The sequence below is a fragment of the Aspergillus terreus genome, genomic scaffold (genome assembly GCF_000149615.1).
Source record: "Aspergillus terreus NIH2624 scaffold_12 genomic scaffold, whole genome shotgun sequence".
In the NCBI taxonomy this organism is placed as follows: domain Eukaryota; kingdom Fungi; phylum Ascomycota; class Eurotiomycetes; order Eurotiales; family Aspergillaceae; genus Aspergillus; species Aspergillus terreus.
In genome coordinates, this window is record NT_165935.1 from 574,162 (window position 1) to 587,932 (window position 13,771).

The 13,771-nt window shown below is 54.4% G+C and overlaps 5 protein-coding genes across 5 annotated transcripts; 4 read left to right on the forward strand and 1 right to left on the reverse strand.

Moving 5' to 3' along the window:
• Positions 1-484: 484 nt before the first annotated feature.
• ATEG_08183 (GNAT family N-acetyltransferase) lies at positions 485-1,039 on the reverse strand (the record flags this gene model as incomplete). Its single annotated transcript, XM_001216804.1, has 1 exon — positions 485-1,039. The coding sequence occupies one exon, from the start codon at positions 1,037-1,039 to the stop codon at positions 485-487; it is 555 nt and encodes a 184-aa protein (XP_001216804.1).
• Positions 1,040-2,618: 1,579 nt separating this feature from the next.
• ATEG_08184 (SDR family NAD(P)-dependent oxidoreductase) lies at positions 2,619-3,449 on the forward strand (the record flags this gene model as incomplete). The annotated part of the gene is made up of 2 exons (XM_001216805.1): positions 2,619-3,078; positions 3,130-3,449. 2 exons carry the CDS (start codon positions 2,619-2,621, stop codon positions 3,447-3,449), a joined length of 780 nt encoding a protein of 259 aa, XP_001216805.1.
• Positions 3,450-4,447: 998 nt separating this feature from the next.
• Positions 4,448-7,497, forward strand: ATEG_08185 (uncharacterized protein; the record flags this gene model as incomplete). Its single annotated transcript, XM_001216806.1, has 3 exons — positions 4,448-6,017; positions 6,265-6,342; positions 6,374-7,497. The coding sequence occupies 3 exons, from the start codon at positions 4,448-4,450 to the stop codon at positions 7,495-7,497; spliced, it is 2,772 nt and encodes a 923-aa protein (XP_001216806.1).
• Positions 7,498-10,610: 3,113 nt separating this feature from the next.
• Positions 10,611-11,615, forward strand: ATEG_08186 (uncharacterized protein; the record flags this gene model as incomplete). Its single annotated transcript, XM_001216807.1, has 1 exon — positions 10,611-11,615. One exon carries the CDS (start codon positions 10,611-10,613, stop codon positions 11,613-11,615), a length of 1,005 nt encoding a protein of 334 aa, XP_001216807.1.
• A 1,402-nt stretch (positions 11,616-13,017) lies between these two features.
• grg1 (putative glucose repressible protein Grg1) lies at positions 13,018-13,357 on the forward strand (the record flags this gene model as incomplete). The annotated part of the gene is made up of 3 exons (XM_001216808.1): positions 13,018-13,032; positions 13,101-13,284; positions 13,341-13,357. The coding sequence occupies 3 exons, from the start codon at positions 13,018-13,020 to the stop codon at positions 13,355-13,357; spliced, it is 216 nt and encodes a 71-aa protein (XP_001216808.1).
• Between the last annotated feature and the right edge of the window lie 414 nt (positions 13,358-13,771).

Sequence of the window (13,771 nt, forward strand, 5' to 3'; positions counted from 1 at the left end):
GTGTGTCCGTATACCGCCGGTTGCACAGAAGAAGATCAGTTGGAAGCGGTCGACTCGGATGAGTCGGAGGGCGCATTTAAGGCCAAGCCAACGCCGTTTCCGGCTGTCTTCGCACCTCCCCATCGGCAGCAACATCCCCATGGAGGAGGCGTTGGAGGAGCGAGAGCTTGTCGACGATAAGATAGATAGACACCAGCCATTTCCCAAATGAGAAGGTCTCCGCGATGCCGGTGGACCAGGGCTTGCGGGGGGGCGAATCGGCTATGTCTTTCCATTTTCATCCAGAGATTCAATTGACAATGCGAATTCCATGGATTAGTGAGAGCGGTATTTTCCGACTTCTCAGTCAAGCTGGATACTCTATCTCTCGAGATGACACATCCGTGGGGAATGGCCCATAATGTGTGGAGGGCGAGCGATAAGATAGGTGAACAACAGTATTCTTTACTTCACAGAAAGTGATAACATCAGCTAGTACGTGATCTCACAGCATCAACTCCCAAAATTCCCCCGTGATCTTCATGCCAAACCCTTCATGCTCCTCCTGCTTCAACAGCTGGAATCCTTCGGCACGGTATAGCCGTCGCGCCGACTCCAACACACTCTGCGTCCATAGCACCACTCGCTCATACCCGGTCTCTCTGGCAAAGCGAACACATTGCTGAATCAAGGACCGTCCCACGCCCCGACCCCGCGCACGCGGTTCCACCAGAAGGAGTCGTAATTTGGCCGTTTTGGGTGCGTCGGGATCGCGGACTAACATGATACTGCCCAGGGACAATGCGTTGGGGTCTGTATCGGTCTGATCGGTCTCGACGGTCTGTGGGGGAACTGCTTCCTCTGCGATCCAACAGCGTTCGCACGCATGGTCATAGTTCTTCTGGAAATCGGTCGTGATTTGCGCCACCAGCGCCTCGAATTTAGGCCCGAAGCCGTATTCTTTCTCGTAGAGGGCACCGTGGCGCGCCACGATCCAGTCTAGATCATGGGGCTGGTGTTCGCGGAGGACGATGTTTGACGTTGGCGGAGGATGGGACATTGTGCTGGTGAATTGAGGTAAGGATGGAGACTGGCGTGTGTGGGTTCATATCTTCGTCTGGGGATATAAATGCTGACTGCATGTTGTGGGGCGTCGATGCCATTGACAGGGCGTGCCGAAATTGCAGATACCGAATAGCTTTGTGCGGATCACGGAATTCACAATCAGCCATTATCCCGTTTGCACGAGCATATACTTTCTCTCTTAGTTACCTTCGCTTCGTCTGCATCAAATCCCAGCTCTGTAAATATTCCCTCAACTTGTCCGATATGCTCCTCATCCACCAGAACAGTATAATTCCTGCGCTTCCACCGATAGCACGGATCAGCTCCGTTGTCTAGCAGCAGTCGCATGAATCTGCCCTCGTCCAGCTGGCGCGCAATGTGCAATAAAGGAGGCTTCTTTCTTCCCTTCGAACCCCGGGGAACTATCTTGACATGGGGCATAGCTCCATATTCCAGCAAAAGCGTCGCGGTCCCTAAGTCACCCAGCTCCATGGCTCTCAGCAACGGCGTTCGGGGAACCACATCGTAGAGCCCATTCGATTCAACCCCATGCTCTAACAACGCCTACACGATGCTCAGTCTCGCTTCCGGGACCCTACACCGGAGCAGCGCCCCAAACAATGGACCATCGCGGAATTCGTAACTGGGGATGCGCAGATCGAAGCTACCACGATCCAGCAGATGCTCCGCTGCACGCTCCTGGCCCCATATGATGGCCTCAATCTGGGCGAAGTCGCAAACATCTCATTCTCCAGGCGGGAACTTTGGAGAAGGGCGGATGTCACCTCCTCGGCAAATATACCTGCATAGGGTTAGCTGATCCCAGCGTATGCGACAGAATGAACATACGATTTACAAGTCGTGCCCGTAGTATTTCGTCTAATGGCAATGTGTCTGCCACATCCCGCAGGATCTGCAGGATACTCTCCCCAGGAACACGCATTGGAAGGGAAGTTTACATCTGAAAGATTGTAGAGGAACTGCCTTCTTTCAAACGGCACCGTGGCTATATTAGTTACGGCGGGACTCAGAGCCTCGGCGCAAATGTCGGCTCTAGAGCCTCTACAGTCTAGGCATCGGTTGCGAGGCAGAAATGTGATACCCGGGGAGGGCATTGATGCACAGCCACTACCATTATGGAAATAGACCTGGGTCTGTTTATTCCTAGCATCCTATGATAGCTACTCAGCCCAGGGCATCCTGTGTCCGTTCCCCAACGCCACCTCGCCAGAAATAACCCAAATGAACAAAGGATTTAGAGGATACAGGACAGAGTGATGTCTGCAACATCCGAAATATGCATGCATAAATTCATGCCTCAGGCATCGGACGAATACGCAAATACGAAGGCCAAGCGGCTGACTGGATCCTTCATCTCCGTCCAAATAATAATGGACATAATCTCAACCTGGACCGGAGAAAATATGGGAGGGGTCATGCCCCTGAACCACTCTATGCCGTTTATGGTCCTAAATACGTAGGCAATACGCAGCCTCCAAGCCCCTCATAAAGTCAAGGCAAATCCCCTCAGCCATACCCCCCACAAGGTCGAAGAAACAATATCAACTTACACCATGTCAGAACTGTCTGGGAAAACATGCCTCGTGACTGGTGGAGCCAGCGGGCTGGGAAAGGCCATCGCGACCCGGTTCCTCGATGCCGGCGCCAACGTGGTCATCTGCGATGTCAACGACGAACGCCTGCAGCAGACCTCGACCGAGCTCGCAGGACGGGGCACCTTGAAGACCATCAAGGCGGACATTACATCCGCAGCCGCTGTCCAAAGCCTGTTTGACGAAATAACCGCTACATTCCAGAAAGTCGACGTTCTGGTCAACAATGCGGGCATTATGGATCGCTTCGACCCCGTCGGCGATCTGGACGAGGGGCTGTGGAACAAGGTCATGGCCGTGAACCTGACCGCGCCGTATCTTCTGAGCAAGCTGGCTGTGCGGGATATGCTGAAACAGGACGGTCCGGATGGCTGCATTATCAACATTGTCTCGTTGGCGGGCAAGGCCGGCTGGGCGGCTGGTACGTTTTCTCGTGATGATATCTTGAGGATTGATGGTTGACATGCACCAGGGGCGGCGTATACCGCGAGCAAGCACGGTCTGGTCGGACTAACCAAGAACACGGCCGCTTTCTACGGCAACCAGGGGATTCGATGCAACGCGTTGATGATGGGCGGTATGAACACCAACATCACGGATGCGTTCATGGCCGGCGTCAACCAGGAGGGAATGAAGAAGGTGAAGGAGTTGATGGAGGCTGTCAAAACGCCGCTGTGTGAGTTGGAGCAGGTTGCTGAGCTGTGTCTGACGGTGGCGTCGAGTAAGGGTGCCCGGCTGATTAACGGAGCGTGCATTCCGGTTGATAATGGATTTTGTGGGATTGTCGGATAGTCAGCAGGTAATGGTGATGTATCTTTTATGTTTATATTGTATGCGTTACCGGAATGGGGATGGATCTGTCAATGCCACCACGTAAATACAGTGCTTGGACGATCTTTAACTGATGCAGGAACATGGAAATTGAAGCCTATGATAAGGTATATGCTTAGGTACAGGTATCGGCAGCTCCGTATACTAGAGGATCTGGCGAAGGGTGACAAAGTGTTTACAGCGAATGCTGTCTGGGTCAATGGATATACTTCGCAGATAAATCGAAGCCAGAAGAGGCTACAGTATGGATACTTAGTATCCCTATAATGAGTGCTTCTACATGTCCCACAAATGGATTAGGACGCCTAGTCTGTAAGTATCTAACTAGCCCACATCGACTGGGAGAAGATCAGACAACAGGCCCCATACGAGCAAGATCGGCCCTGCTGAGATCATAGCCCTTGATAGCGCCTGAATCCATCCGACATATAAGCGAATTATGCGGTGAGAGAATCCTGCACTTAAAGACACTTCTTTAATTAAACGTGGCACGGACAGACTCCACCCGGCGCACGATATCGCCCAGAAGGGAACAGATCCAGCATCGCCACCTGTCAGATTCACACTCCTTTGAGTCTAGCGACTTTTTGCCCGTGTTTCTTGGCCATCTTCTATGCCAGATGCAGTCTAGCTTGGATAGATTGTGTTGTTCGTCTCAACCGATCTGATCTTGGCCCATCTCATTGCGCTCTGATGCACCAAACAATGCACAGAATTCGTTCTCAGCCCCGGCATCAGACTGGAGGATGTGATGGGTCCCAGCGCAACGTCGGCCTTCTTCTGGGAATGATATGCACTGGCGTTGTGGCAGTTCATGGCACGACAAGGCTGAAGCATGAGCTATACTTACGTCTAAGCTCTGTCGCAATGTATAAGTACTCACTGGACCGCCTCAAAACATACATGAAGAATCCCATAATCAGTTCGACTTCTTTCCTTGCATTCTAACTGACACCACAATGCGGGCTCTTCAGCCGACCGCTCTGATCGCACTATGCATCACAGGCATCCATGCGCAACTTCTCGGCCCTGTATACCCAGCACCCCGAGACCTCAGCTCCAAAGAAAGCCATGTCTCTTCCAGCTGGCGCAATGTCACCGCCACCTTGGACAAAATCCTATCCAGCAAGCTGAATGCCACAGCAGCCCAGTCGACTCTATTGAAAGATCTGACCTTCTCCGTGGGCATGTTCTCTGTCCACGACAGTGAAGCGTCCACCTTGCAATACCACCATACCAGCCCGGAAGTCGCCAACTCCACTGCCGGCGTGAGCAAAGTAGACGGGGACAGCATCTACGGCATCGCCAGCGGCACCAAGGCATTCACCGTCCTCGCCGGCCTCCTCGAACTCGACCCTCAAGACTGGAACCGTCCGCTGACAGACATCTTCCCCGCGTTCGCCGACTACATCCACGACAAGGAACATACGGACCCTGCGCGGAATGTCCAGTGGGACAAGATCACGCTCAGCGCCATCGCCGCCCAGATTGGAGGAGTCCCTCGTGGAACCATCCCCTTCACTCCAGGCGACATCCTGCTCAACTACCTCGTCGCCCAAAGCACCGGCACTCTCACGCCAAAGACCGATCCGGCCACCTACGGCCTCCCACCGGTCAATGCCTCCGATCCTTCTATCATCCCTCCATGTGCCAGCGACGGCCACTGCACGGGAGATGAATTCGCCGAAGCCATGGCGGACGAATACCCCGTCTTCCAGCCCTGGGCTAGCCCAGCCTACGCCAACAACGGGTTCATCCTCCTCGGCCAAGCGATCGCCAACCTGACAGGCAAGCCCCTCGCCCAGATCTACCAGGAGAGCATCTTTGACCCGCTGGGGATGTCCTCGTCGCGGGCCTCTCCGCCCCCCGAGTCCGACTACCCCCGCTACGTCATCGCAGGCGACCCAGCAGCCTCCATCGCAAACGACCCCGGCATCGCCGTCTCCTCCGGCGGTCTGTTCAGCTCCACGAACGACTATGCCAAGTTCGGCGTCGCCGTGCTCAACTCGACTCTCCTTCCTGAAGAACAGACCCGGCGCTGGATGAAGCCCGTGAGCCACACGGCACATCTGCGGTACTCCGTTGGCGCGCCGTGGGAGATCTACCGCTACACGCATGCTTCTGGCGCCGTCACCGATATTTATACCAAATCGGGTGACTCGGGCTTCTACAGCAGCTACATTGTTCTTCTGCCGGACTTCGACGCCGGGTTCAGCGTCATCAGCTGCAGCTCCAAGACCTCCCGGTCCGCGGGGACTGCCCTCGTCGCCGATATCGTGTCCGAGATGGTGCTTCCTGCGCTGATGGACGAGGCAGCACGCGAAGCGCAGCGTGGTTTTGCGGGAACGTACGTTTCCACGCAGGCGGGACTCAACTCGTCCATCACCTTGTCCGTGCAGAACGCGCCATCGGCGGCACCGGGTCTGGCGCTTACCTCCTGGATCAGTAATGGGACCGATGTATTGCCTCTCCTGCCTAGCTTTGGACTCTCCGCCAAGGCGCGGTTCGTTCCAACGATCCCGCTCTCCGGTGAGACGGGCCGAGTTGCGTTCAGGCCGTATACGCCGATGACGCACGGCATCACCGGGCCGCCATCGCACGGCCTGTTTTCGAACTTCTTCGCCATCAATGACTGGGTAGCCGTGGACGCGGTGACATATGCGGGTGTCTCGCCGGTGCTGATGGTGTTTGACATGGAGGACAGGAAGGCCGTGTCGGTGGCGCTTCCGGGGTATCAGGCTAAGCTCGAGTGGAGAAAGGCAAACTAACTCGCTAGTCTCCGTCGATAGAGGGTCATGCGTCAGCGATGTGCAGCCTGCCCGAGAGATGGGGATAGATGGAGATATCGGACATAGTAACATACATATCCTGCTTAGAAATAACAGCGGTCAGCGTGACATATATAACCCCTCACCACGCACGTAGACTCTCTCCCCAACATCCCTCCCATCATTTATTGATCATTAAATCCACCATGAAATACGTCCAACTCGGCAACACGGGCCTCCGCGTCTCGCGCATCTGCGTCGGCTGCATGAGCTACGGCGAGCCCGGCAAGCAATTCACCTGGTCGCTGCCGGCCGCGGAAGCGCTGCCCGTGCTCGACCACTGCTACCGGCAGGGGCTCAACTTCTTCGACACGGCCAACATCTACTCGAACGGCGACTCGGAGGTGATCCTCGGGCGCGCGATCAAAGAGTACAACTGGCGGCGGGAGAGCCTGGTCATCGCGACGAAGGTGTTCGCGCCGGTCGCGCGCGACGGCGACAACCCGATGGCCATGAGCGAGGACGCGCGCGACAACGCCGGCTACGTCAACCAGTACGGGCTGAGCCGGAAGCACATCTTCGAGAGCGTGGAGGCCAGCCTGCGCCGGCTGGACCTGCCGTACGTCGACCTGCTGCAGATCCACCGGTTCGACCCGCACACGCCGGCCAAGGAGACCATGGAGGCGCTGCACGACGTCGTCAAGGCCGGCAAGGTGCGCTACATCGGGGCGTCGTCGATGTTTGCGCACCAGCTGCTCGAGTACCAGTACACGGCCCGGCTGCATGGCTGGACGGAGTTTGTGTCCATGCAGAACCTGTATAATGCGGTCTACCGCGAGGAGGAGCGCGAGATGTTCCCGGCGTGCGCGAAGTTCGGCATGGGCAGCATCCCGTGGAGTCCGGTGGCGATGGGGTTCCTGGCGCGGCCGTGGCGGGCGTTTGCGGACACGGCGCGTGGTGATGCGCTGGGGCAGGGCATGATGGGGCATAAGTTTACGGAGACGGATCGCAGGATTAGTGAGAGGGTCGAGGAGATTGCGGGCAAGCGGGGGGTGTCGATGGCGACGGTGGCGCTGGCGTGGTGCTTGTCCAAGCCTTTCATTACTGCGCCCATTGTGGGCATGAGTAAGATTGAGCGTGTGGATGAGGCTATCCAGGCGATTGATTTTGAGCTCTCGGAAAAGGAGATTCAGAGTATTGATGAGTTGTATGAGCCGAAGGGGATTATTGGGCATAAGTAGAACTTGTGCTTGGTAGACATAAAATGCTTGAGGTCGAAGGGATATACTTATTATCTCATTGTCTGCGGGCGGGTCTTTCAGCTTGCTGTCTTTGTTATGCAATCCTACCAAAAGCAGGTGTCTATATAACTGTTGCGTATAGAGTAACAGAAGCGATTAGCCTACTCGTTCGGGATAGTTCTCCTAACGAATAAAGCTTCTGGCTTACAAAACATCAGTAAGAACAATATACATCTAGGAGTAGACTGATTGTGACCCGACTTAATATCACCTCAGGGTGAGACCCAACGTCGACCGAGATATCACATATCACACGAATAACGACATTGACATCGCTATGTTTTTCAAGGACCAGCTGACCTTCTTCGGAATTATCGAGATCCCTGTCGCTGAACATGTATTAACTTCATCGGGGTGCGTGTCGTCTTCCGTGGCCAGGCTTCAGCAAGGTATACAATATCTCCACGCAGTGCGCGTCTTTGAAATGCTTTGCGGATTGGGCTGTGCTTCTTCCGGTGAGACGTACGCATCAATATTGACGATGCCAGAAGTGAACGCTCAGCTACCTTAGACTGTTGGTTGAAGGTTAGTTGGAAACCTTTTTGTACTTTGGTCATTGCAAGGTCCATAGATGTTGGGAAGACCACTTCCGACTGCATCACCACACAACTTCTATCCGTACTCTAGGTGTCGTCATACACCATGTGAATACCCCTGCAGCGATCGAGGAGTAAGCCAACAGCTCCTTCCGGCAGCATGCAGACGTCGTGCGGCATAAACACGCCCTTCTGTGCAGGCATGTTGATGCCTACGCAGCGCGATCGTGGAGCTTGGACCAGTCTCTCCCCAGGCAGTGAAACAGGTTCATTCTGGTCATGGGACACCTTGGAAATGCCGTGTGGTGACTGGTCGGATTTTTGTTCCAGACGGTAGTAGTGGCTGATCATGTCGCTAACTTCAGCTGTAGCCAAGATGTTTCGCATATCCATATCCCGTATGCTATCAGTACCCCTGCCGCTATCAGCGGTAGTCAACACACCACGACCACACACATGATTCATTCTCCAAAGGTTGACGCTATCTCTGACGACGCCTACCCTCCAGTAGCTGGACTAGTGCTGGATGCGACTCCGAGATACCCTTCGTTAGGAACATGGCGGCTTACGAATCCGTAGCGGACTGCGCCATAACCGTGCAAACGGGTTGTATGCTTTGTACCTGGGCTGCTTATGCATTCCCGAGTAGGACAGTTCAGGGGTGGGGTGTCTCGGTGACTATCCGCATATGGTATTTTTGCATCTCGGTAGCTAGATGCAGGCGACATCTACCATCCCTGTTCTCTGCAGACTTCGATCGGAAGATCTCTATGTTGTGAGTGGGAGATCTATCGAGTAGTTCAACGGGGATACATGACTTCGCAGCCCTAACCAGGTTTCTTCCCTGATCGCTCCATCGTGGTGGGGATGTGATGGAGGGTTGCCGAGTCGTCTGATCAGCGTGGGTTGGGTGGAGATGTTTTGGTTTGTCACATTTCTCCCTAGCCCACTGCAGTATGGAACAGGAAGAACACTGCATTATAGGAGGCACTCTGATGAGCGTCAATACCACTGTCAGCAACCGCAGGATAACTGCAGGATGAATATGCTTGGATTAGCATCCGTTGCAGCCGTTGTCGTGGCTAACTCGCAGCAAGATCGACTGTGCGTGCCAAGGGGCTCGGATCTGGGGTCACGACGAGGATTACCCGTGGACGACCGCTCGTACCGTGCCGCAGTCATTTCCAGCGAGCGACCACGGGCATGACTCGCAGGTGGCTCAGCCACTAGTGACCCCCTTGCGCAACGGAGGGTGTGCGAGCATGGTCGTTGAGTGGTTGCATTGCTTGCACGATGGCCAGTCAGCATGCCGAGTAACCCCGGAAGATCAACCGATGTTCCACTCCCGCGAAAGTCGATGTGGGATGTATCTCGCCCTTCATAGGTCTTTCTTCTGGTTCATAGGAGACGCTTTTATGACTCCTGAGCTATTATTGTCTTCGGGTGATGGGAGGAAGTGAGTTCGGGTCAGCCGAGTCTACCGCGTGTGGTTACAATGACTAGGCAGAGAGAACCGGTTTGTTCGGCTGAACAGACAGACGCCACCGGGTTGTAGAGGGGTTTAAAAGGATGTACAACCCAGATCAGCCTGGGTGGTATGTGTGTCCTTTTGCACAGTGGATTGCTGTCAACGGAAGAAAGAAGTTGCTGTTTTGAGGTGAAGAACAGAAGAACTGCCCACCGCTCGCCAAAGAGTCATCTGCGTGACCTAGTACAGCATTATTCGCCGGGTTCTCCCCTTGTCTCGATGCGCTGGGATGCGTCCTCGTTGGCCTAGAGGATTTCGGCTCTAGTCATCTGATGTTGGTGATTCTGACTCCTTGGAGGGCTCTGGCGGTAAGGGATTTCCATTTCTTGATATCGTTGATGTTCAAGTCATTGATCTCCCGATCTTTTCTTCTGGCAACGTGGAGACCTCACGTACGGGTACTGTACCGATACGCAACTCGGCTGCCCCTCCTGCTCTTCCCGCCATGACGCCATCGTTTTGGGCGGTTTTGTGACGGCGGCTTCCCCGCATTTTCCATTTCGATTGATTTTATTTTATTTTCTCAATATTTTCTTATTATTGTCCTCAATATTCTAACGAGACTATAGACAACCATTGTCAACCGATAGCAAAGTATACAGAGACATCTCCCTACAGACAAACTTCAAGCACGAAGAAAGGAAAATTCCCCAGTGGACGACCTGGACAGGAACGGTTCCTGATCCAAGGATCCCCCCTAAGGTACCACCAGATTGATCCACTACTGGAATCCATGAGAAACCGGGAATCAGAAAAATAAATGGCGCCCTCGTCCTCCTTTTCTTCTTCCTCTTCCTCCTCCTCCTCCTCCTCTCCATCCGTCTATCCCTCCTCCTACAGTTCGCTTCATTCGCCGCCATCACTGCACAGTAAGTCTCTCCAAGTCTCTCCTTCCTTCCTCCCCCTCCCCCCTCCCCTCGGATGACTTGTACCATCCGCCCATCTCCACCAGACACGTGTGCCCTGCCTTTTTGCCTACATTCTCCATCATGATTCACACTGATCGCGTGCTCCCAGCCAATCTCACTTCCTCCTCCTGGTCTCCTTCCTATCGATCACCCACTTTTGCCGCCCACGACCAGTTAGAAACCCTCATCGCCCGACACGGTCACCCCACTCGGGTATCCCTCTCCTCCCTCGAGGAATTGACGGCCACCTCGTCGACATATAACCCCCCATCTCCGTTCGGTCCTGTCTCTCCGGTCTCTGAGACCCCTGATCGCTCGCTCTCTCGATCTGTCTCGCGGCCGATACCCATCCCTAAACGCTCGTCCGTCTCCTACGACCCGGACATTCCCGTCACTCCTTTGACTGGACGCTTCGATAAAGGCTACTACTTCGCCCATCGAGACGAACTCGCTCCCTCCTCTCGAGACATCCCCCGACCTGGCACTCGCAGTGGTCGACGTCCCCGTCGTTCACGCCCTCTCACTTCCAGAATGCGTTCTGACAACACCACCTTCTACGCCCCTGTCGTCTCGCCCTCCATGTCCCCAACCAACACCCGCCCCGCCTCCCCTCAACCCTCCCGTTCGCGCCCTCAAAGCTCCGCCAAATCCCTCCCCGCCTTCCACCTCGGGAGCCTGCCTCGCTTCCATCCCGCCGTGTACCCGTCCTCCAGTACCTCCCAGAACATTTCCTCCGCTCAGCCGCCATCCCCTCGCCAGCCGCGTCAGGCGCTATACCGTACGACCTCGGGATCCCGAGACACCACCATGTGGCATTACCGAGACCTGATGGAAGGGGTTACTCTGCCCAAGGCCCCCTCTCGCCCCCTGTCACCCGGTCCTTCCGCCCCTCGGCTGGATCCCCTCCGCAGTCCAGGTCCCGTCACTCCGCTGACCCTGGAGGAAGCGAGCGGGTATCTCGTTACCGGTGCATCCCAGTCGGGGGATCAGCAGTCTGGGCCGGCCCCGGATCTGATCGAACGGTTGATCGCCCGGGAGAACGAGCGTCTGCGGCAACAGGCGAAGAAGATCACTAAGACTCGGTGAATGTCTAAGAGGACTGTTTTGAACGGGATAGACGTCCTCGAGAAACATCCGCGTCCGTCGGCATCATTCGCCAGCATCGCCAAGAGGGAGTGCCGTGACCGTCGCGATATGCTTCGATCGAATGGCTTAGACACGCTCGCTCAAAGCAGTCTTCAGTGGCATGACCATCTATCCACATCATGCACGACGGAAATTCTTTGGCCACATCTGCGAAGAACTCTTGTATTATTGAAAGTTGCATTTATACCCCACACAGCCTGATCGTCATCATCTCTTACCTCCACTGCGTTCATCATTCATCTCTTCTCCAGACTGTATTTCGGTTCTTCTTTACTGGCTTTCGTGTTTCATGGTACGGGGGCTCCAATTCGGGCTGAGCAGAACCAGGCTGCCACCCGTGGCATTCTCAGGTTGTCAGATAAAGATTGGAAACGGCCTTGATGGCAGATAGATATCGGAATTGATCTGCTAGAGTTATCGGTCCGGTCCACCAATGAATGACGGACATTAGCGGGTAGCCTCAGAATACTGTATGAAGGACTTCCTGATGAAGACCAATCTGCCTCGTAAACGACCAGTGGAACGTCTGTTGGCGTTGGGTCATGGCACAACATGGCTGCTATTCAGCATGGGATAAGGTGAGACTAACGGGCCAGAACCCTGGAACGGCCGGCGGGAGCATCGAGGCCCTTGCAGCTGCCTAGAATTATGGCACTGGGCACGATTCATGTTCTTCAGCCTTGAGTGCCTCGGAAAGTTGAATGAGACTGAGACGTAAGTCCAGTCAGATACAACTAGATCTTGAAATACCTTGGAGATCCGGACTGACATATCTACTACGTCAAGGGATCGGCCTCCCGTCCATCACAGGTCTACAGAGTATCCGTCACATGTCTGTCGCACGAACCTGATCGTGGCCGAGGGTGAATGACATGAGGCGATGACGAGATGAAGATGAATCTCCTGCAATGCGGTCATCGCTCACAATCGCCACCGTGTAGGTATACCGGGAATAAAACCCTCGGTTCCTGATTCGCGGGAGCGGTTCCGGGGAAATTGCTGCAGTCTCGCGTCCCAGAAACAATGGCATCGTCATCATGGCGTTGTTGCTTGGGCTAACCTAGGAACAAGCCACCATTCACCCCCCCTGAGGACGCATCTAGACCGTGGGGGAGGCTATCTGCGCCACTGATGGTATGGCAACTCTTGGTTGGGAAAACAAGGAACCTCGAGTGGGCCCGCATACCGTCATCGCGGTGCAAGATATACCTCGATCTTGTCTAGACTGAGGTATAAAAGGGCGAGAATTACCGCTGGAATAGCTCTCTCCCATCCACACAACAATCTCCATCACTCAAGCATCTACAAAGACTCTCTCATACTACCTCATACTACCATCACCATGGAAACTGTCAAGGTGTGTTCAATCCATGACACGCCATGTCAACGGATAGACCATGCCTACTAACACTCTTCACTCTATAGAACGCCGCCAACTACGTCTCCGAGACCATCCAGGGCACCGGCGCTGAGGCTTCCAAGGAGGCCAACAAGCAGGTCGCCAAGGACTCCGACGCCAGCATCAGCACCCGTGCCAGCGCTGCGAAGGACGCCCTCGGGGATAAGAAGGACGAGTACTCGCATAACACCAAGGCTGATGTCCACAAGGGTATGTGATGTGATGCATGTGACCTTGACCGATGCAGCTGCTGATGACGATTACAGAAGCCTCGAAGCACTAAGCATAACGAACATGTTTTCTGATGGAGGTCGGACTTTAAGTTTCACTTATGCATGCCTGTGACGCTACCTCGTTGTCTCTTATGTGATTATGCCATGAGAAATGTCTAACGAATGACTTTGTCTATCTTGTGCCTGGTTAGAGTAACTGTACTCCGTAGTCCGTACCTATCAAATGACGTCATCTGTATTGCCTCTTGTCCCATGCCGTCATCAACCATTCCCTTCTCCTAAGCATGGCTCAAGCACAGGGAGAGTAGATTGTTGATCGAGTATTCCGCGTGTAGCTCTACGCATTTATCACTCTGTAGAAGTGATATACTACTATAGTTGCAGTGGACGAGACCAGAGTCAAATGCACTCCGCTCAGGCCACTGCTCCCAGAGAAGTGTCCTTCGCACTGGTCTTCCTCCGCA